The 23,013-nt window shown below is 44.7% G+C and overlaps 2 protein-coding genes across 3 annotated transcripts in view; both read right to left on the bottom strand.

Moving 5' to 3' along the window:
* Positions 1-12,261, bottom strand: part of LOC127311326 (early nodulin-93) — a 28,789-nt gene extending 16,528 nt beyond the window's left edge. Inside the window, exons 1-2 of the mRNA XM_071824654.1 lie at positions 12,161-12,261; positions 11,998-12,059 (exon numbers count right to left, since the gene is read on the bottom strand). Coding sequence (XP_071680755.1) covers positions 11,998-12,059; positions 12,161-12,224 — 126 coding nt within the window. The 5' untranslated portion in view covers positions 12,225-12,261. The remainder of the gene's footprint in view (positions 1-11,997; positions 12,060-12,160) is intronic.
* Positions 1,300-12,306, bottom strand: LOC127311324 (early nodulin-93-like). Of its 2 annotated transcripts, XM_071824655.1 has the most exons (4): positions 12,278-12,306; positions 2,145-2,252; positions 1,956-2,017; positions 1,300-1,850 (listed from the first exon to the last, which is right to left on the bottom strand). In XM_071824655.1, exons 2-4 carry the CDS (start codon positions 2,206-2,208, stop codon positions 1,665-1,667), a joined length of 312 nt encoding a protein of 103 aa, XP_071680756.1. In that variant the 5' UTR covers positions 2,209-2,252; positions 12,278-12,306; the 3' UTR covers positions 1,300-1,664. The 2 variants fall into 2 exon arrangements, with proteins under 2 accessions (XP_071680756.1, XP_051197693.1); XM_051341733.2 differs by lacking the exon at positions 12,278-12,306 and having other exon boundaries at positions 1,303-1,850; positions 2,145-2,349.
* Positions 12,307-23,013: the final 10,707 nt, after the last annotated feature.

The following is a 23,013-nucleotide window of genomic DNA, read 5'->3' as shown; positions in this document are numbered from 1 at the left end:
TCTTTTGTTGTGGTTTGGGTTGTACGCTTGGCGCGTGTGTGTTGTAACTATTGGTGTAACTCCTAGCCGGTTGATGGCTTCGTTAATTCAAAGCCGGACTCATTTCGAGCCTTCCGTCTAAAAATTAAGGGATGAAGCAAAGCCTTTCTTCAGTTTTCAGAAAAAGCTAACGGAGTGAGTTGGCGTGATTTGAATCTCGTGCATCGCAAAGCAGGGAGAACGGGTAAAAAAAAGAACTCAATGTCATACCACCTCCGTTCTTTTTTAACCGACGCCCTGACATACATGCATGTAGTACTTGGTAAGCATGGCTTCGCGTCCATTATTTCGTCCGGAGGGAGTACATGCCAAAAGATAATCAAGAAAACCTAAGATGGGTGATGGCATATTAACAAATACGACTAGTTACTAACTCGAGATTTAAGGCTTGAAAGGATACATGATTACATTATCAGATAAGTGCTGAATATTATGCCACAGCTTTCAGCAGACACGTAAGTCGTACAGTTTATTGCGCACTAACAGGGCCGGCCCTGGGATTTCCGGGGCCTAGGGCGAAAGAAAGATTTGGGGCCCTCAATATAATTTTTAAAAATAATTATTACATATAGTATATATAATAGATGTTATCAATAATAAATATTTAAAGTGCATTCAAACCCATCATTTTTAATAAATATATAGATATTGATTTAAATAACTGATAGATGTCTTTAGGACTCAATCAGGCATGTTTTTTTGTGCTGCCGGATGCATAACTTTTAGATGACATGATTATTCCATACCGTTGCGATTGAAGTCATTACCAACAATGAATAAATTCATTATGACATACACGAACGATGAGTTATCGTAATTCATTATTGTAGGTAGTGTAATAACCAAACCAGCAATTTAACCTTTTTTGGTCTGGGCTCCATAGAAAATTTCACTATTAAACACATAAAGTGTATACAAAAGCAAAATTTATTGTAAATAAATTATACATATTGTATTAAATATTTGTTTTAATATTATGTTGAATCCAACTGAAACCGTTGTGGATGTTGTGTGGTTTTCTTTCGGCAACCTCTATCTCTCACTTCTTGTCATGGCCAGAAGAGGTCGGTGATTGGTAGACTATGTCACTTGTCTAGGAAACGGCTGAACATTATTGTGCACCGTGCCCAGCAGACGGAGAACAAAACTTGTAAGTACTCACGGCCTTTGCAGTAGACATTTACAAAGTACAATAGAAATCAGCGCTATAAAAAAGGAAAATGCATATAACGTATTTTGCACTTGAAAATTACTGTGTGCTGCATTTTTTTTTTTTTTTTGAGGGAGGTGTGCTGCATTTCCTGGAATGATAGTCTTTTGGGGCCCATCCCGCTGAATTCCTTCATATAGCTAAACGAGCTAACAAGAGAAAGAAGGCCCAAGCTAACAAAAAAGGTGAAAAGGCCCAACTCGTCCATACCGATTCGTGTCTTCTTTCTTCCCCTGTATCGCTCAGGAATACATGAGAGAAGAGGTACTCTAATGGCGCATTGGTGGCTTCCGCCACCGCTGCAAGTTGGGAGTTGGGGCCCCTTGGTCTCGGGGGCCTGGGGCGGCCGCCCTGCCTGCCCCCCCTCAGGGCCGGCCCTGCGCACTAATTAACTACGAAGCAAGTGCCTAATTAATTACTGGAAGGATGTGTTCTTGAGGTGGTCTGGCGCACCCTCGAACGAGTGCTTCCTGGCCATGGACAGGATGGTCTTGTCGGCGACGATGAAGTATGCCATCCCGGCGACGGTGGAGATGATGAGCGCCTGGCCGGTAGGGTTGAGGTGCGCCCTCGCCCACGGCAGCATCCTCACGCTCGCTAGCTGAAACAAACAGGTAGTAGTAACAGATTATCTGACTGAGCTGCCGTGTTTCTGGAAGATCATGAAGCCGTATAGAGATGGGTGGATCGCTTGCATGCTACTCACCGTGGGAACTGCGGCTGCGACGGTGGCGACGGCCGCCGCCTTGGCTCCCGCCATGGCAGCCTCTGCAGTTTCAGTTCATGACATGTTAGCATCAAGCTTGGGCACATATATAGGAAGGGACCTGCATTGTTGAAACAGAATGGCAGGCAGAGCATGCATTGGCCTGAAGCAGAAGGTTTGGCTGGTTACCTCTGGAGCAGCGCTTGGCGACGGCGAGCCTCTGGTCGAGGTAGGCGCGGGTCACCGTCGACATGGTCGGGAGAGGGATCGGTGGGATGTCTGAAGGAAGCGCACGCACTAGTTAGCTGCAGTGAAGTGGCTGAAATGTAGGAGCTGAGCTGAGATCAGTGGGAGTGTGGGAGTGTGGGAGTGAGATGAGTTGCCGATAGAGAGGTGCTCTGCTCCCGATTTATAGGTTCCATTCCAAGAAACCAGTGTGCGCAAGACGCAGAGAGGAAGAGAGATACTGTGGGAAGTGAAGGTGGGCAGACCGTGGTTTTGGCTGGTCGGCGCAGCAGCAGATCGCAGGTGGCGTCGCGTCGCTGGTCATATAAAAACCTTGCCCACATGACTCGGCACTCCACTGCAGTGGATAAGATGAGACGTCGGGGTCGGAATGGCGCTGAGCATGAGTGCGGCTCGTAGTGTAGGTACGCAAAACAACGGGTCGTCAGTGTGCCATCCGTGTTTGTCAGCTAGAAGCCTCTTTGCCCGCATCCGGAAGGAAAACCAGACGTCAGGCTTTCCACAGTAGTTCCATATTACTTGATGCTAATATTAATATATCTAGATACATTTTAGATAAAGATATATCTATTTTAGTATCAAGTAATATGGATCGGAGGACACAGGGTCTTCCCAAAAAAGATTAGCTAGTTCGGTCACACACATGCATCCCTAGTACATATCAAATTGGGCGTTTTAAGGACCCGCCTGACACACGGAAAACGATTTTCATGTGTGGTGAGGACCAACGTGGCCAGCCAAAACATAAACCATGTATGCGGGCTCCATGCAGTCTCATGAGCAGACACAATGCACACGAAAAATGTCCGCGCTGCATAACAAAAAGTTAGAACACGAAAGAATTCGAAAAAACCGCTAGAGTACACTAGTTTTTCGCAAAAGGAGAATAGTGTGCGACTACTTTACGACGAGCCTTTATTCCGGCCCGTCTCTTTTCTTCTCTGTATCACCTACAATTGGTCATGACAAAGTCGTGTGTAGAACTTTCCCGAGGTTGCCTTCTCCCATTCCGTCAACGTGTAGCCTCCACGCCTTCCTCTCGCGTACCACGCGTTGTCAACGAGTCAACTTCCTCGGCCGGCCTACGTAAAGCCGCCCGCCGCTGAAGTGTCGGCACACACCAGCATTACAGAAGAAAACCAGTTCACTGGGTCACTAGTTTTTTGAGTTAAAGAAGTCAAAAATCATTTATAAACCTAGGGTACTATTTCCGTAATTTCTAAATACAAGAGTAATACCAAAAAGGTATTCTCTCTATTTCTAGTGTTTTTTAAAGTAGGAAAATAGCTGTGAAAATACTTTTATAAAAGTTAATTCTGTGAAACCAAATGAGTGCACACATAGAGTGGATCCCATTTCATATTTTTTTATAAACTCTGCTTTGAAAATAAATTATTTGTTTGTAAGAAGTAGGGGGTATAGAGAGGAAAACATTTAAAGGGGGCTTACTTGGGAAAATATTTTGAAAGTACTTTGTGCACATATCCCCACTGGCCATAATATGATGTGTGGTGTTTCAGATAGATATGGAACATAAATCCTTGTAAATCATTGCTACACGCAAACAATTAATCAAAGTCAAACGAAGTCACACATAAGCAGTTCATAGCACAAAATCAACAAGGTTAAGGCAAACAAGTATCAGAAAAACCAAGAAGAAGTTGTTAAATAAGTGATCAAAGATGATCATGCCATGGTAAGGTTCAAGAAAGGTTTTAAATAATGGAGCAAATCTTCGCCAAGGTTTTTCAAAAAAATAGTGGAGACATGAACATCTCCTTATTTCTATAAATTTCCAAAGGTGTTTGAAATCCATTTGAAAAAGTTTGTAAAAAAGTGGGTTTGCGAGATAGTGGGATCATACCAACTTGTAGATCCCTATATGTTTTAAAATGCCAAGCTTTGGAAAAACTTTTGTGTCAAAATAAATCTTGGCTAAATGTTTTAGAAAAGTTAAATCACTTGAAATAAGATAAATTGCCAAGATAATGCTTTTGTCAAATAGATAGTACTATTTTGAATGACATGATCACTTGTACACAAAGATTGTGCTGGTTCATAATCTTGTTCAACAATCAACTCAAACAAAATGCTTAACACATCAAAAAAGACAAACAAACAAATAAAAACTTCGTCAAGAGGTTAACACAAAATGACTTTGTTGGCTCTCATTTTTTGCAACTATAAACTATGCTGGCATAAGGTTACAACAATTGGTGTGCTACAAAGGGGCATATTTGTAAAAACCAATGCATGTATTAACGACCATCATCTGTTATGTCAAACTGCAGAGGTGACGAGATATTGAACTCCCAAGTATCCCAGTTGGCATGACCACCATGGATTCATAGTGAATCGTTCATCGTAGCATTTACCAGACATATGGAGAGTTAAAATGAATTTCATGTGCACCTTTATTCCAAACATTTTTAACTATATTTGTATAATTAATTGTGTTGCAACATTGTAACTACTATTCCCATTGATAGAGTCTCAGCATACAATCTCAAAAAGTTGCCTCCAGTGTATGTAACACTATTGACCACATAATCTCATTAATCATATTGAAACTCAAGTTGTGTATAAGATAATTTGTACGTCAAATATTACCAATAGTAGAAACTATTTCGGGCTTCAAATTATGCATATAAATACTTCACCGTACTAAATTCCATCCGAAATTAACCAAAATAATTGAAAAACTACAAACAAGAAATGAACCTTATAAACAACAAGCAACTCTAATAAATATCCTGATGAACCTTATAAACAACAAGCAACAACCTTATGAACCATATGTACAAAATAATAGTGGAATTTAGATCAATTATATTCTATATTTGTTATATTTATAACTCTGAATATCCTGATACATACTTCTACAACAAGCGACTCTGATAAATATCCAAATGAACTAATGAAGGTTTGTGGAGTAATATTGTAAAGCTCAGTTGTATCTATGCAAAATGTGTTTATGAGACGACAATCAATGATCTATCCGAGTATAATCAATACTAGAGTTGAGAAACATAGTGCGATGTAACGTCTTTATTCGCATGCCGTACCAAACACAAGATAATTACATTTTGTATTCATAATTTTCTAAGATTGGTTTTGAAATTGTTGAAATTTTAATAAATGTAACGATTCTTTAAAAGAAATGTGTGTGGAACTGAACTTAATATTGTACATTGCTCATTAAGTGCATTCGTTTGCCTCCCGTTTGGTGAAGAGATCATTTAAAAAAAAAAAAAAAAAAATCTGAAGTTTCGTAAAATCTGTAACTTTCGGAGTTGTAAAATTTCATTAACTAATAACTATCTATGATACATTTGTTTATAAATGGGAGCTACTCCTCAGCGTCTATATCGAAACGATGCACACATACCTATTTTTATTGCATAGTTTGATAGTCAAATAAAAAAATGTGATTCTAATAGAGCAAATTGTACCTTCATTATAGATCCATATATTTCCTCCGTCCCACCAAAAGTGTCTCAAATTTATTAAAACTGGAATGTATCTAGACACTATCTAGTATGTAAATATATTCAAATTTTGATCAAGTTCAGACACTTTTGGTGGGATAGAGGAAGTACTTGTGTTTATTGTGTAGCCTACAAGCAAACACATTTATTAATTAGAATTTACCACCTACCGCATGACGGCATGAGGATATATATATATGTGTGTGTGTGTATATATATATATATATACACACAACTTAAAGATGGCCGATGTGCCTCCTATATGTTTTTTTTGTCTTTGTCGATGTGTTCTTGCCAACTTAAAGATGGCCGATGTGATTGATGTTCTGACCCCAAGTGTTGAGGGGTTGTAGTGGTTCATTGTTGGGTGTGTTTGTTGGTTTGGCTTTGTGGTCTTGTGGCTCAATTTAAAAGAAGTTCGCTTGTGTGGGCATTTTCCTTTCTGTTCTTTATAAATTAACCGGACAACTCTTTTCTGCTTAATCAGTGGTTGAAGCAAAGCTTTTGCTTTTCTTTTTTTTAAAAAGCTAACTGAGTGAGTTGGCGTGATCTGGGAAAATAATTAATGCAGTCACACATGTCAAAAGAGAATTTTGCAAACAAGAAAATCTAAGATGGGTGTTGCCATTTTAGCCTGCAGAGTAGTTACTAACTCAAGTTTTTTTTTTCCTCGAGGGATACATGGATACATGATTACATCTCTACTACTTAAAAAGACTAAAGTGGTTCCTTATTCTGCCATCCACAATACGTTTCGTAGTTCTTGGTCGTCCCACCTACCTACTGGAGCCGGATCCTCTAACATTGAGGAGGTAAGTCAGGGAAAAGAAAGAAGCAAAGTCAGGGAATTGTAGTTTAATTACCCTATTAATTACTGCAATTAATTACTGTAGATAATTACTGTAGATATAAAAAATAAACTAAGGTTTGTTACACCATAATTTTGCTTCTATGTAATTATTCTAAATACATAACATAAATTTATATTATGTAATAGTATTCTAGTTATTTAAGCTTAAACTCTATAGTTTGGAAGAAGGAAAGTTAGGGGAATGTAGCTTACCTAACTTTACTTCTTCAAGTCAGAGGATCCAGTCCCCTACCTACTACCTACGTCAAAATCTTCGTCGTACCTCTTCAATTCTTTCGCTCCATCTCTTCCGAACGCGCCAACAAGTGGGCCAGTCCCCACAATTCTCTCCCCGACGAGATTTCCTCCATCTCCAGCTCCCCCACCCTCTCCCTCTCTCGTCCTCAAGCGTAGGCTAGGGTTCCGCCGCCGCTCCCCAACTCCATCGGCAAGGAGGGCTATTCCTGGTGCGCGGCACCATTGGCGGCGCTGAGGTATTCCCCTGTATTCAGGTAAATACCAAAGATTGTCAGCAAATTTCGTTTTACTACTACTACCTCTGGGGGGAGTACTCATATGGCCGATAGCTCATCGAACAGGCCGTCCAACCCAATTCTGGTCGCTCTCGCTCGAAGCCACAAACGCAATTTATGCTCGCTCTCGCAGTCTCGCGGCCTCACAGACTCGCACGAACACGAACAGACGCACACACGGGCGGCGGCAACTCTAGGTGATCCAACGCGAAGCAGATCTGGCGAGGGGTGGCGACCGGCAGGAAGCGGAGGAGCAGCAGCGAGTGGCAACGAATAAGGATGCATCCTGGCATCCTGCAGGGGACCACGACGGCACGGCATCAATGGCCAGGACCCAAGACGCAGGTGCTGCTCTGCTCTTCATCTTTTATTCCCCTGATCCCCTATGTCCCTCTGATTTTGTAATTCGCATAAACGCATCGTATTAGCACTTAGCGGTACCGCACTACCATATTAGCTGCTTGCAAGTTGTAAACATCCAGTCTAATTGTGTGTCATTGACTAATTTACCTGTAAACATCCAACCTAGACTAGCATATATAGCGGTTGTTTTGTTCTCATATTGCTTTGAGAATTGTTTTTAGCAATGAATACCAGGTCACTAAAAACTGGCGCTACTGGGTGCGCCCTTTTGCCCGTGCTCCGGCGCGACTTCCTCTCTAGCTATATCATTGGTTTGTGTCAATTACAGGGACTTGATTTAGGCTTGCAGGTGGAGATTCTACGAAAGATAACAAGCCACAAAAACCATTAACCTTTATTGCATCTTAATGAAAAAAATATGAGCATCTAATTTATGAGCCCCCTTACCAAAAACAATATGAGGCATCTATATAAAAGGTGCAGGTTCAAATTACTCAGAGGTGTCATAATAATCTATATGAAGCACTTTATACACTTATCTTTTACAATAGGAAAACATGTTAAGAAATCCCTCAATTTTGACAATAGTAACTTAGTAAATTGGAAAATTTTACAATACTTTATTTATTCATTGAATCATGATTACATTACTAGCAGCAGTTAGTGGGTTTACTGACAATAGATGGCATATTCGACATTTTGACATTCTTGTGCCAAGTTGACCTTTGCTAGATTGAATTATCAAAGTGTGAAATTTTCAAAATTATTCAGTTTGTAATTGCATACAACTTAGATGGGGCGAAGTTTTGCAAGGTACGGCTATTAATCCTAGCATCCTCGCAACAGATTACATTCCCCCCAGCCAGATCGACGACCGCAGTGCCTAGGTCGACGGGCGACAACATCTTCATTGACCGGTCCTTCGGGGCTTTCTTCTCCTCTGTGTGGGTGCTGCTGGCGCGCACGACAGCCATGGTACTGAAGGATGCGACCTCGCCTGCCTGGCCGGCCGGGGAGATGCTGGGTCAACGGGTGCCTCTGTGCGTGCATGCCTCCTCATGAGCGCAGCGCCCTATTGTGTCCGCAGAACTGCAAAAGTGCCTATGGCATCAGATCCCTTCAGGCTCCATCTTCCTACTAGAGCAGAGAACTCACCCCATGGATGCGGCCACCGCTGCCCATGGCTACTTCGACACGAACAACATGTCGAGGTAGTCAATCGGGTTGGCAGCTGCATCGCTTCCACCCCACAGGCAGAGGCTCTGGAGGTCCTCTGCACGTCTAGGTACATCATGCTCTGCTTCACCGCTGTTGTTCACTGCACACTCTTCAAGTGATTGACAAATGCCATACTTTCTATACTGTTTTATAAATCTTTTGCATTAGCCATCCAATTGGTAGAAGCAAGTTACATGTAATTTTATTCTAAATTTTAATAGCTGATTCAAAAGGTGTAAACATATGCAAATATCACAAGTACTATTTATCTTATTGCTCACTGTGTGCTAGGTGACACTCTGATAACGGAAGATTGGATTTGTGCTCTTATAATAATTAATAGATCTTATATTAACACTGTTATGTGTACACGCACTTGTCGAAATTTGGTTTCTCGTAGTTTAGACACTGTTGTCCCCTCCCACCTACACGAAGAATCCTTATGACAACACATTGTCACAAGAGATAATTTTGTCTGGCCATCTTTTCTGGTTTAGAAATTTGAGTATTCATCTTCCGTTAGGAGATCAGTAGCTTCAGTAGTTTAATATGCTCACTCATGGAAAAAATTAGTTGATGTATTTTGATAATAATACAGCATGCCTTGAAATGTTGTACCCGCATGTTTTGGATTCAACGAATCATGGCATCTTTTATCCTATGATCATCCAAAACTTTATGTCCTTTGCTCTTTGTTAGTTTTAATATTTAGACTAATTAAACTTTTTTGGTGTAGAGTATTTTTTTATAGCATTCCTTATTTGACCAAAAAGTACCTGATTTTCTAGATTTCATTATGTGAAGATGCAAATGCTTGGCTGTTGGGAAGTTAATTATGTTTTTCTCCTGCCACCAAGCTAATGCCATAGGGACATTACACTGTGATGTCCTATTTTAGACAACCAAGCTAATTTTACTTGCATCATTTTTAACCTTTACACCTTATGGCATTTTTTGTTTGTGGCGATGCATGTCATTGTTATATATAGTTCGAAACAATACATGTAAGGAAACATGAATTTTTCCAGTTTTCTTAGAGGGGGATATTTGGTTGACCTTACAGGTGAGTGAAATCTGTTTGTTATTTCGGTTTATATGCTTCGTAAGACACTTTTTCTATGAACACCTCTTACAAAATATCTCTTTGATCCATTCTTGGTCTAACCACTTGTATCTTCGGAATTAATCAAGGCTTTACACTGTCATCATTTAACGTTTACTCTTTTTTTATCTGCCATTGAAACAGTTCATTTATTATATATATTTTCATACTGTGTGTAGATTGTTTTCTTTCCAAAGTATAGATCCATCATTTACTTGGCCGTTGTTTCAGATCAGAGATGCTTTTAAGATAATTGGGAGGACATAGGTCTTGCATTTGTCATATGTAGAAACAAGAAAGTTTTCCATAGGTATGCTATCGCCCACCAACTTTCCGTCCAAGGTGTAACAATCAGTTTACATCAGGGATGACAAGACATGGGAATACATGTGGTTGACTCCTCCCGTTATGAATATGACTTTCGCATACATATGAACATTTTTTATACGCTCAATAGTACATGTTAGAGAATCAGTACATTTTGGCCGTTCATTCATTTTTGTGCGTTACTAGATTTTACTTAGATAGATAACCACCCCTGGTCAATAAACTGGAAGTGTATATGCTTGTTTCTATAGATAAGCATGATTAGTATGTTAGTGCTATAAATATTCCTCCACCTTGGTTAATATTTGCTTGAGTAGTTCAGTACTTAGAATCAGTGCAGTTGAGTATTTTCTGTTACGGCCCGTACAAAGTTTATTAAACTGGTTCACGTTTTCTTCCACGATGGATAAAAACTTGAACGAAGGGAAGCTGAACTTGTGGGAATGGAAGGGTGCACCGACCAGATTGCAATGGCCGGCCTCCATCCAAACGAGACAACAATGCTCTATTTTAAGATCTAAGTTGTTCTTATGTGACCCATTGTTATTTTGACTCTACCAAACAAATTCACAAAGATTGTGAAAAGAAAGAAGCTTTGTATTGTAAAAGCATCGACCAAGTTCTTTTGCATGTGTGCTGCTAATTTGGTTCATAAAAATTAGGATGATGCAGCTGTAGTTCTGGCTGCAATATAGTTATTTACAAATGGCAATTAAGTTTCAGTTATGTAGCTTTCACAGATTAGCAGGTCAGACACACTAGATTTAGAGAACTAGAGGTTGAGTTCTGATTGGGTCTCCTCCTTTTCTATATCTAGGATGAAGCAGCAACGGGAAGAAAGCTGATGGTGTTTGCTCGAGCCGACGCCGTTGGACCAGGCCTCCAGCGATGCAGAAAATCTTGCAGCGGTTTGATATGCGTCTGGTCTGCGAGGAGGAGGACCACAGATGTTGTGGGGGAGAGGTTTGGCACGTGTGGCTATTTCTAGCGTGGTGGAGGTTGTCAGGGGCACTCTTGGTAGCTTTTCATCCTATATCGCATCAGGCCATATTATGAAATTATTATGTGGGATATGCGGGATTTGTAGGATAGTCCTATTATTTCACTTATCTATGGTTGTTACTAGCGGGCACCACGTACATTTTTGTGAATTTCTATGGATTTGGTTAATATAGTAGCATGCGTGCAAATTCATAGTAACTCCACTATCCAGAATTTGTAAATACTCTAATGATTGACATTTAGTTGGGAACCGGACTCTCCTATTTTTAAGGCCAACACATATACAGAGAATGCTAAGTGCTTTCACCTACGCACATTGCTATTGTTACTAAAGAATACCTAACATTCTTCGGTACTTGTGTAATTTAGCAAAATGATTTGGAGTACTTAAATTCTTCATGGACTTCAAAAACTACGAGCATATGGATGAAAAATTCAATTCAATAAATAAGTTAGCCGTTTCAAAATTCAAATATTTTGTTACCCGTAGCAACGCACAGGCAATTGTCCTAGTTATGAGATAAGTGCTGAATATTATAAGTACTAGCTTTTCAGCAGACACGTACGGGAACGTCGTACAGTTTATTGCGCACTAATTAACTACGAAGCAAGTGCCTAATTAGTGGAAGGAGGTGTTCTTGAGGTGGTCCGCCGCACCCTCGAACGAGTGCTTCCTGGCCATGGACAGGATGGTCTTGTCGGCCACGATGAAGTATGCCATCCCGGCGACGGTGGAGATGATGAGCGCCTGGCCGGTGGGGTTGAGGTGCGCCCTCGCCCACGGCAGCATCATCACGCTTGCCAGCTGAAACAAACAGGTATAGTAACAGATCATATGAGATGCAGTTTTTTTTTTTTTTTGGAAGATCATGAAGCCGTATAGAGCTGGGTGGATCGCTTGCATGCTACTCACCGTGGGGACTGCGGCTGCGACGGTGGCGACCGCCGCCGCCTTGGCTCCCGCCATGGCAGCGTCTGCAGTTTCAGTTCATGACATGTTAGCATCAATTTTTTGCACATAGAATGGCAGGCAGAGCATGCATTGGCCTGAATCAGAAGGATTGGCTACTGGTTACCTCTGGAGCAGCGCTTGGCGACGGCGAGCCTCTGGTCGAGGTAGGCGCGGGTAACCGTCGACATCGTCAGGAGAGGGATCGGTGGGATGTCTGAAGGATGCGCGCTAGTTAGATGCAGTGAAGTGGCTCAAGTGTAGGAGCTGAGTGGCAGTGTGGGAGTGAGATGAGGTGCCGATAGAGAGGTTCTGTGCTCCCGATTTATAGGTTCCAGCTTCCAGGAAACCAGTGTGCGCGAGGCACGGAAAGAGGACGAGCGATACGGTGGGAAGTGAAGGTGGGCAGACCGTGGTTTCGGGTGGGTTCAGCTTCAGTCGATCGAGGTTGGTCGGCGCCGCAGCAGATCGCAGGTGGCGTCGCATCGTTGGTCATATAAAAACCCAGCCCACGTGACTCGGCGCTCCACTGGACAGTGGATAAGATGAGACGTCGGGGTCGGGCATGGCGCTGAGCATGCGTGCGGCTCGTAGCATAGGTACGCAAAACAACGGGGTTGTCAGTGTGCCCTCCGTTTTGGTTCGGATCTTTATGGGCGCTCCCAGATTTTGGCCAACCCCGGCCATATTAAACGTATTTAGTAGTCTTGACTCGTATTTGAGGAGACGAGCATCTCTAGTCGGGGTCTCCAAATGATGTTTGGGGGACGGCGGACAAGAAATGGGGAAACTCGCGTTTCAGTCGTGTCCCCCAAAGCTAAATAGCGCCCCATTTTATGTCCGATGTTCCTGGTAGAGACTCTGTACATAGAGAGTCTCTACCGGGGACGCGGGACACAAAAACAGCGTTCGGACGCATGCATGCAGCTCCTACTTCCCACATGCCATTCTCTTTTCCCACATTTTCTCTCACCTACTTTTCCCACATGGAGTGGTCCCCTCTATTAAAATGCATACATCCGGACGCTGTTTGAGGGACGCGGCTGGAAAGGGCCTCTTCTTTGTACATATTTTTGGTCTCTTTTTGTCCGGCGCGGTCCTAAACGTCCCCCAAATCATTTATGCCGGACATTTTTTGAGGGACGCGACTGGAGATGCTCTAACTTTGTTTTTCGAATATTTCACCGATCTATCAATAATCATCAACAACAGTACAAAGATGTCTAAAAGTAATAAAAATTACAAATAGGTCATTGGACCACCTAGCAACAACTATAAATACTAGCGCTAGTTGAAGGCACGCCGTTGTCCTCGCTCATCCATCATCGAAGCGAAGCAAAGCTTGTCGTGATAGAGCTTTTTTAGTAGACAGACGGGAAGTCGTCATGCTAAGACCTCAAAGGACCAGTGCACCATAGCAGTAACCATTACCAATGATGACAACTATAAATTGGAAGAGACTGACCTGAAACATACAATCGAACACAAAAGACAACCAGAACACGGGAGATCCGCCTGAAACACAACTCCACACGCCATCCACCGGTGCTAGATGTACCACGTGAGCGATGATAGGACGGGAGTACCATGCCGGATATCATTAAATTAATTGGCTTATTTGTGTTTTTCATAATATTGCAAATATATGTAGTAGTTGGGTTTACTTTAATTTGTGATTCTCATTCTTTGAAAGGACGGATCACTCTTTCTATTTTTTTGCAACCCTCCAATAAGTTTGATTGCACCATTAGCCACAAGTCATCTTTAGTGTTTCAAAGCCTTGAACATCTGACAGGTATGTTCCATAAAATCTGCCTAAAGCAGCTACCTCCCTTTTACAGAGAGTAACAATTTTTCGGTCTTAACTGACATGTTGAATGCCATAGTAAGTCGGAATTTGACAAGCTCATTTTTTATCACAAAACACATTGAAGTCAAAGCCAATGTATTTCTAGATGGAGGTAGAAGATGGATCTTGCCATGTGGTTTGTTGTTTGTTTGGTTGCCGAATTCGGGTTTACCATTATTTCGTTAATCTAGGATAGATAGAAGAAACATTGTAAGGCTACATGATATATGTGCTCCAAGCTACACAATATAACCGGCTAATATTGCATTCCATTTATGTGATCCAAACTTCAAAATAAATGTGCTTCACATACGTAATACTAGCAAAAATGCCCGTGCGTTGCACCGGGATAAAAACATTTAAATTCACCTGTAAAGTATTTGTGTTGACACTTTTACTCTTGGTCACCATCGTAATCAATTCTAGAAGTCCATCAGTGAGTTATGTGTGCCTTCATTCATCGACCCGCCGATTCGATCACGCTACATCGTACATGCGGCAGTACCACATGAATATACCATCGGCGTTAAGAAAAGAAAAGGAAGACGAATAAATCGTTGTGTGCTTATTACAGTTTAATTATATTAAAAATGTTGTCCCCAAATAAACTCTATTTTTCATGCTACCAAGATATAAAACTACATTCATTGTCATCTATTTAGCCGTGATATAGAGATATAAAAAAACACAATGGCTCAAAATAACGGATCACAATTGGTAGCAACCAACAAGGGGGCACAAAACGAAACACATACACAATCACCAGCTGCTAGAAGGAAGCATGCGGCACCTCCTATGCCACTTGTTTTCTTCTTATATATCCTTTGCTTTCGGGGGGAAATCCCCCAGTTCCAAGCTCCCTCTGGATGTCGTGACGGCCGATTCACCTTTGCCATGGCGCTCCCCATTCCGTCCAATCTCTCCTCATCAGTCGCCCCATATCTTTCCTTCCTCCACCACCGTTTCTACTAAATTTCTCCTCTCCATATATATCATTCCGTCCAATCTCTCCTCATCAGTCGCCCCATATCTTTCCTTCCTCCACCACCGTTTCTACTAAATTTCTCCTCTCCATATATATGGGTCGCCTATCATGTACCGATTTCCCCCAGTTCCAAGCTCCCTCTGGATGTCGTGACGGCCGATTCACCTTTGCCATGGCGCTCCCCATTCCGTCCAATCTCTCCTCATCAGTCGCCCCATATCTTTCCTTCCTCCACCACCGTTTCTACTAAATTTCTCCTCCCCATATATATGGGTCGCCTATCATGTACCGACCACGGCGCTTTCAGATATCGATTTCCCTTCAGTAGAGCTTGCTTCATTGCAAATCCATCTCTCTCACCGTCTTCCATCGGCTTGTTAAATATCCAGGAAATTACGTATATAAACCAGCGATACTTCGTGTAACAACGCGAGGTGGGACTAAATAGTGCATACTTTGTACGTAGCTATAGGCTTGGCTACTCTTTACGGTAGAATAACACGGGGGAGACTTGTATAGGATCTTCTCCTTAGGTGAGATTGTAAGATCAGATCATAAAAAGCATATTTACGAAACGCAAAAAAATCAAACAAAATTATACAACATACTTACGGACTGTATCTACAACTCCAAAAAAAATCAGCTCAAAACTCAATCTACTTTTAGAGAAACAAAAAAGATAAATTCTATTGTGAATAGTGTCAGCTTTGGGTGAATAGTATTTCACACTATTCATTCCCAGATTTATCTTTTTTGGCTCTCTAAATGTATGTTGAATTTGAAGCAGCGATTTTTTAGTGTTGCATATATAACATAGATGTATGTAGTCAAATTTTTTCGAGAATTTTTGAACATGTTTTTTATCTTCAAAAATTTGATCCCATTGATCCTATCTAAAGCAAGATCCCACCCAAGTTGTCCCCAGAATAACACAGCGTGGCCCATTAGGCATGTACAAAAGCCCATGTCTGTACCACTAACGTGCTTCGTGATTCCGTGATCCTCGCTCACTAAGGTCCGTTTGGTTGCAGACCAAAAGAGGGATGGGATGGGATGGCTCTAATTTTGTATGCGTTTGGTTGTAAATTATGAGGGATGGTACCATCCACCCAACAGAATATACCCAAAAGATGCTGAATCAAGTGATCCCTCCAAATTGACCGGATCTCCTCATCCATGTTTTTCTAATTTGTGGACCGCTTCCTAACCTCTCTTCCTGGCACTAATCCGCCCATCGGAGTTAACCGCCACTGCCCCATCGGATCTCACTGCGCCGCCGCCCCATCGGATCTCACTGCGCCTCCTCATCTCCCAGAGCCACCCCGTCGAGGCCGGCCACCTCGTGCGTCGTGGCTGCGTGGGGAGGTCATCGGCAAGGCCAACAACCTCGCGCGTCGTGGCGGCATGGGGAGGCCGTCGGTGAGGCCCGCCACCTCGCGCGTCCTGGCGGCTTGGGGAGGCCGCCGGCGAGGCCAGCCACCTCGCGCATCCTGGCGGTGTGGGGATACCGTCGGCGAGGCCCGCCACCTCGCGTATCGTGGCGGCGTGGGGATGCCGCCGGCGAGGCCAGCCACTTCGCGCGTCGTGGCGGCGTGGGGAGGCCGCCGGCGAGGCCCACCACCTCGCGCGTCCTGGCGGCTTGGGGAGGCCGCCGGCGAGGCCCGCCACCTCGCGCATCGCGGCGGCGTGGGCAGGCATGCGCTTGATGTCGCCCGTGTCTACCTCCATCGTTCCCTTTTTTGCTAATTGCAATTTGCCTTGTTAACCCACTGTTGTTGAAAATTAGAAGCTAATCACATTCCATCCCGTCCATTAAATTCTTGGAACCAAACAAAACAAGGGATCACTTTAATTGGGACCATCCCATCCACCAAATCCGATCCATCCCATCCCATACATGCTTGTCCATCAACCAAACGGACCCTAACACGCACACGAACCTGATCCCCTCGCACAACCGGTTGACTCTGCTTCTTTCCGCTCAAAGCTGCTCATCCACCTCGCTCTAGTCCTCGCCCCCGTGCGCCCTCGAGCCGCCGCTCCAAACCAGCAGTACCGCGTCGCTCTGGACAGCATGCGTCCTCCTTCTACTTCCTGTGCGCGCTCCCGCCTTGCAACGGGATTATGCCCAGCCGACTGCCCCCAGGATCCAATCCGAGAGCTCGTGGGACTCTGCAGCGGACGCCGCCGACCTCTCCTCCTAGCGCGACGATGAACGTTGGGCAGGAGCATGGCGCATGAGGCTGGGGAGTGGGGCAGCCGGCGATGGAAGGATCCCAAGGACACCAAGGAGGACTCGATTCGCCGGTGTCTTGAGTGAATCGGATGGATGCACGGCCTTCTTCGCACCTCCGCAGCGGGGAGGCTCACCTCGTCGGCCACGGCGACGCCGCTCGGGGACGGGGCGTGCAGGTTGGGAAGTTAGCGAGCGGAGGACGGGCGAGGCGTTGACTGCGCAGGTGGTTGGCGCGGTCATATTTTTCCAATCGGAACGAGGTAGGAGACGACCAAACCGAACCGGTAATGGCAAAATACAGTATTATGCTGTTTTGTGGGAGCGTAAAACGGTCCAAAAAAAAACGTTGATGAAACTTTTTGGCAGAAACCTTAGCTCCTTTATTATTAGGTACTAGCAAAAATGCTCGTGCGTTGCTACGGGTTTTAATATGATTGGGATAGCTAGATAAGAAACACAAAAGGCACAAATCTTGCAATGAAAGCATCCACTTCATATCACAAGTAGGAGTGTCGATGAAAGTTTTAGTTCCATCCGAAATTCAGAATGGTTGCACCATCGCTCCGCGCTGTATTGAGCGACATACAACTGGTGGGCACCATGGCGTGGCACCTGGTCCACCCCCTGACCGAGGTTGAGGACGATGACCATGGTGAGCAGCCACGTGATGCCGAGGTCGCCACAAACAGCCCGTTAGGACTGTCGACGATAGGAATTCGCCCCGGTGAACTACATTGTCACCATTGCCCGTGGCTATGTTCGGTGTCGATTGCGCCGAGGCCACCACAAACAGCATGTGTTGATTGCTGATGATGCCAGGCCATCCGCACTGGTAAACGACATCATCGCTATTGCCCGTGGCCATGTTCCGTGACCATATTCGGTGTCAATTGCACTGAGAAAGCCTGATTCGTCCCGGTGTAAGTAGGACTGCATGATGTCATTATGTTAACATCAAAATTCAGAAACAATGCTAGCTATATAGAGAAATTAATAAAGCAAGTAGACTGCATCTTTTTACGGATTAGCTCCGTGAACAACATCTCGCGAGGGGTTATCTTTATTCGGCACTTGTCGATCCAAATTCCAGAAGGCCCTAGCTGCCATGGCCATGCATAAAGGCCACACGCTCTGCTTTGTCCGGCTGGCCATTCGTCCAGCCGCGTGACCACTGTCTCGGTTAGATGGATGGCAGCAGTGATTACAGCAGCATGAGAACCTGAAGATATGACCGGAGAAATCAGGGACATCCTCGAAGGGAGATGTGCCCGGCGCCTCGCATGCGACCACCCCCTATGCCGCTGCTCCTCCCAGGACCTGCCTCCACTTCCCGTCCGCTGATGAGAGCGGCTCGCTGCCAAGCTTTCCTCGGCCAATTCGATCGAGTGAGAAGCAGGCGGCGGATGTAGGGGAAAAATAGCGCTCTATGCATGGCAGCAGCTCGACGCGGCGGCGGCACAATCGAGAGCCAGGAGACGGGGTCTCGACCACCTGAATGAACTTGCACTTGGAGAAGATAGATCAGCGACGGGTGCTTCCGTTCCTTTCGAAAGAGGAGGTCGGTGGCGCCACTCGCCGTAGATCGAGGGCTGGCGGCCGGTTTGGGAAGAACGAATCTAATTTCCTGTGGAGAAGTTCGATCGGGTTGGGAGAAAAAGAAAAAGCCAACCAATAAGACACGAACCGGTACGGTGGCACAGGTGTGTAATATGCGATTTGGTGGGAGGGTAAATCTGTCCTAAAAAATTGTTGGACGAAAATTTTGGCAGAAACCTTACTTCCTTTATTATTAGGTACTAGCACAAAACCCGTGCGTTGCTACGGTGGGAACCGCTGAGCGTTCTCCAGGATCAAAAATCCTGATCCCCGGATCCGCAACTGTCGGATCGTGCAACAACCTACAGAGATTCAGAGCTGCCGGTGTAATGTTGAACATACAGTAGAAGAACAACCTTACCAATTAATCATGGAAATAACTAAATAGTATTTTTAACAATGTTCAGGCTAACAAAATAGTGATGTACAAAATTGGTCACCATTATTCGTGCTCCTATCTTGTAAGAAATCTATTCCACCGGTGTATAATGAATCAATTCGAAGCAGATCTAGCAAGCACATCAACTGGTTCGATCAGCAGATTCTGGAATTATATAGCTTTCATGAACATGTTGGCCTGGAGGTGCACCCACTTCGCTAAAGACTTAGCTCTTCTTTGTTGAGCTAATTACTTCCAGGATACTTCTTTCTGTCGGATCGATCTCTGTGTGTATACTTGCAGTGGCCGGATTCGATTTATCATGTCCGTCAGTAATGCTGCGGGGTTGTGCTTCCTCAGAGTCCCGATAGGCGATACCGGACACGCTGCTGGGTTGCCTAACGGCCAGCCATGCTTCAATCAATATCCGCGTGCGAGCAGGCCTGAGTCGGCCCACGCCTGATCGACCCTTGCACGGTATCGCGTCGATCCATTGTCTAGAAAGCTGCACGAAGAGCAGCACTCCTCGACCATGGCCAGCGCATGGCCGGTGTTTGCCAGCTGCTCCGTCACGCCCCTGCTCCATCACGTAATCCATCGAGCCGCTGATTGCAACCGAGTCGATCGGCACGACGCTGGTTCCGAGTTTCGCCATCATCGTACCTATCGTCGTCCCCAGCCTTCGAGGCGTCTCTCACATTTGCCCACGCACGGGATGATGGACTTGAAAAAAAAGAATAAAACGGTTTGGTGGCAATAGTGCGTTGTATGTGATTTGGTGGGAGGGTAAATCGGTCCAAAAAAGTGTTGGACCAAGGAAACAATCCTCCCTTTATTATTAGGTATAGATAGATAGGAAAAAACCCGTGCGCTGCTACGGGATTGAAAATAATAAATTTTGATAAAAAACACTAACACGATTTTCTTCTTACTCGGTATTGGTGAAGTCAATACCGACTCAGAGAACCCTACACCCTGGATGATGCTCTACTCACAGAGCTTGCAGTGGACAGGCTCGAGGGACCTAAGGGCACGGAGCGCGTGACCGACGGTGCCTGATTACCATCTAGAGATACGTGCCACTTGAGGCGGAGCTGGTCGGTTACTATCTAGAAGGATGTGTTACTTGAGGCAGAGTCCCAAGCACCACCGGTACAGAAAAATTGTCCATAACTATAATCCCGAATTTCTTCAGCCCCAAAAAGTTGAAATCGACTCATGCAGCTGCAGGCGTCTGCCCCATATAGCTCTTCCATATGCTGCTTCAACTTCTTGTTTGGGGACGGCATCTTTGGGCTCCTCGACCCCCTGGGTCTCTTGGTTCCGACGTATGTATGGGTGGAACGGTGACCGTGACTTAGGTGATCGCCACCACCTGGACACGCCTGTGTGGAAGGACATTATTGCTGGGCTTGCCCCCTTCCGATCCGTCTCTAAGGTCCTCCTGGGGGATGGGTCCTCTACCACCTTCTGGTTTGATCTTTGGCATGGAGACCAAACCCTCTGCGAGCGCTTCCCCAATCTTTTCTCCCACTCTACCAGACCTGACATTAACGTTGCCTTGGCCCTCTCTCTTGGACTCCGTGACTCCCTCGGACCCCGCTTGACGATGGCCGCGGCGGCTGACCTTCACGCCCTGACCTCCGAGCGAAGCACTGTGCGCGCTCGCATTGACATCCCTGATCTGCGTGATGGCCGCCGCACTAACCAAAAACTATCAAACAAATGTTTCTATGTCAACTCTTTCAGGCGATTGATGAAGTTGCGAACAGGGTCTGGAGGAGTGCTGCCTCCTTGAAGTGCAAAATCTTCTGTTGGCTGGCCAGGAAAAGGCGTCTCCCCACCAATGTGTAGGATAACGTTGCATAGAAAACAAAAAAAAATTCCTACGGCGAACACGCAATCCAAGCCAAGATGCAATCTAGAAGACGGTAGCAACGAGGGGGTATCGAGTCTCACCCTTGAAGAGATTCCAAAGCCTACAAGATGAGGCTCTTGTTGCTGCGGTAGACGATCACTTGCCGCTTGCAAAAGCGCGTAGAAGATCTTGATCACGATCGGTTCCGGCGCCACGAACGGGCAGCACCTCCGTACTCGGTCACACGTTCGGTTGTTGATGAAGACGACGTCCACCTCCCCGTTCCAGCGGGCAGCGGAAGTAGTAGCTCCTCTTGAATCCGACAGCACGACGGCGTGGTGTCGGTGGCGGTGTAGAAGTCCGGCGGAGCTTCGCTAAGCTACGCGGGCAATATGAAGTGGAGGAGCAAAGCTAGGGTTTGGGAGGGGGTGGCCGGCCACTCAAGGGGGGCGGCCAAGCTATAGTCTTGGGGTGGCCGGCCCCCTCCCTTGGCCCCTCATTATATAGGTGGATCCCAAGTGTTGGTGTCCAAGTCTTCGAATAAGACCCGAAACCAAAACCTTCCATAGGAGGGGGGAAACCTAGCCCAACTAGGACTCCCACCCAAAGGTGGGATTCCCACCTCCCATGTGGGGGGTGGCCGGCCCCCTATGGTGGAGTCCACTTGGGACTCCACCCCCACTAGGGCTGGCCGGCCATGGAGGTGGAGTCCCTTGTGGACTCCACCTTCCTTGGTGGTTTCTTCCGGACTTTTCTAGAACCTTCTAGAACCTTCCATAGAACCTTCCGCGACATTTTATTTCACATAAAATGACATCCTATATATGAATCTTATGCTCAGGACCCTTCCGGAACTCCTCGTGCGGTCCGCGAGCTCAACCGGGACTCCGAACAAATATTCGAACTCCATTCCATAATTCAAGTACTACCATTTCAACATCCAACTTTAAGTGTGTCACCCTACGGTTCGAGAACTATGTGGACATGGTTGAGTACTCACTCCGACCAATAACCAATAGCGGGATCTGGAGATCCATAATGGCTCCCACATATTCAACGATGACTTTAGTGATCGAATGAACCATTTACATACATTACCAATTCCCTTTGTCTCGCGATATTTTACTTGTCCGAGGTTTGATCTTCGGTATCACTCTATACCTTGTTCAACCTCGTCTCCTGACAAGTACTCTTTACTCGTACCGTGGTATGTGGTCTCTTATGAACTCATTCATATGCTTGCAAGACATTAGACGACATTCCACCGAGAGGGCCCAGAGTATATCTATCCGTCATCGGGATGGACAAATCCCACTGTTGATCCATATGCCTCAACTCATACTTTCCGGATACTTAATCCCACCTTTATAGCCACCCATTTACGCAGTGGTGTTTGGTGTAATCAAAGTACCTTTCCGGTATAAGTGATTTACATGATCTCATGGTCATAAGGACTAGGTAACTATGTATCGAAAGCTTATAGCAAATAACTTAATGACGAGATCTTATGCTACGCTTAATTGGGTGTGTCCATTACATCATTCACACAATGACATAACCTTGTTATTAATAACATCCAATGTTCATGATTATGAAACTAATCATCCATTAATCAACAAGCTAGTTTAAGAGGCATACTAGGGACTTCTTGTTTGTCTACATATCACACATGTACTAATGTTTCGGTTAATACAATTCTAGCATGATATATAAACATTTATCATAAACATAAAGATATAAATAATAACCACTTTATTATTGCCTCTAGGGCATATCTCCTTCAGTCTCCCACTTGCACTAGAGTCAATAATCTAGATTACATTGTAATATACCTAACACCCATGGCATTTTGGTGTTGGTCATGCTTTGCCCTAGGGAGAGCTTTAGTCAACGGATCTGCTACATTCAGATCAGTGTGTACTTTGCAAATATTTACTTCTCCATCTTTGATGTACTCGCGAATCGAGTGGTAACGCAGCTTGATATGCTTCAGCCTCTTGTGTGACCTTGGCTCTTGTGCATTGGCGATGGCACCCATGTTATCACAGTAAATGATTAATGGGTCCAATGCACTAGG

This window comes from Lolium perenne, chromosome 7 (genome assembly GCF_019359855.2).
Source record: "Lolium perenne isolate Kyuss_39 chromosome 7, Kyuss_2.0, whole genome shotgun sequence".
Classification (NCBI taxonomy): Eukaryota; Viridiplantae; Streptophyta; class Magnoliopsida; order Poales; family Poaceae; genus Lolium; species Lolium perenne.
Note: the sequence above shows the minus strand (reverse complement) of the source record. Positions and strands in the feature narration are given on the sequence as shown.

Coding starts and splice junctions, on each gene's coding strand:
- LOC127311324 (XM_071824655.1), bottom strand. CDS start 2,208: ATGTCGACGGTGACCCGCGCCTACCTCGACCAGAGGCTCGCCGTCGCC. Junction 2,018..2,144: donor CGCCAAGCGCTGCTCCAGAG/GTAACCAGCCAA, acceptor CTGAAACTGCAG/AGGCTGCCATGGCGGGAGCC. Junction 1,851..1,955: donor TCGCAGCCGCAGTTCCCACG/GTGAGTAGCATG, acceptor TGTTTGTTTCAG/CTAGCGAGCGTGAGGATGCT.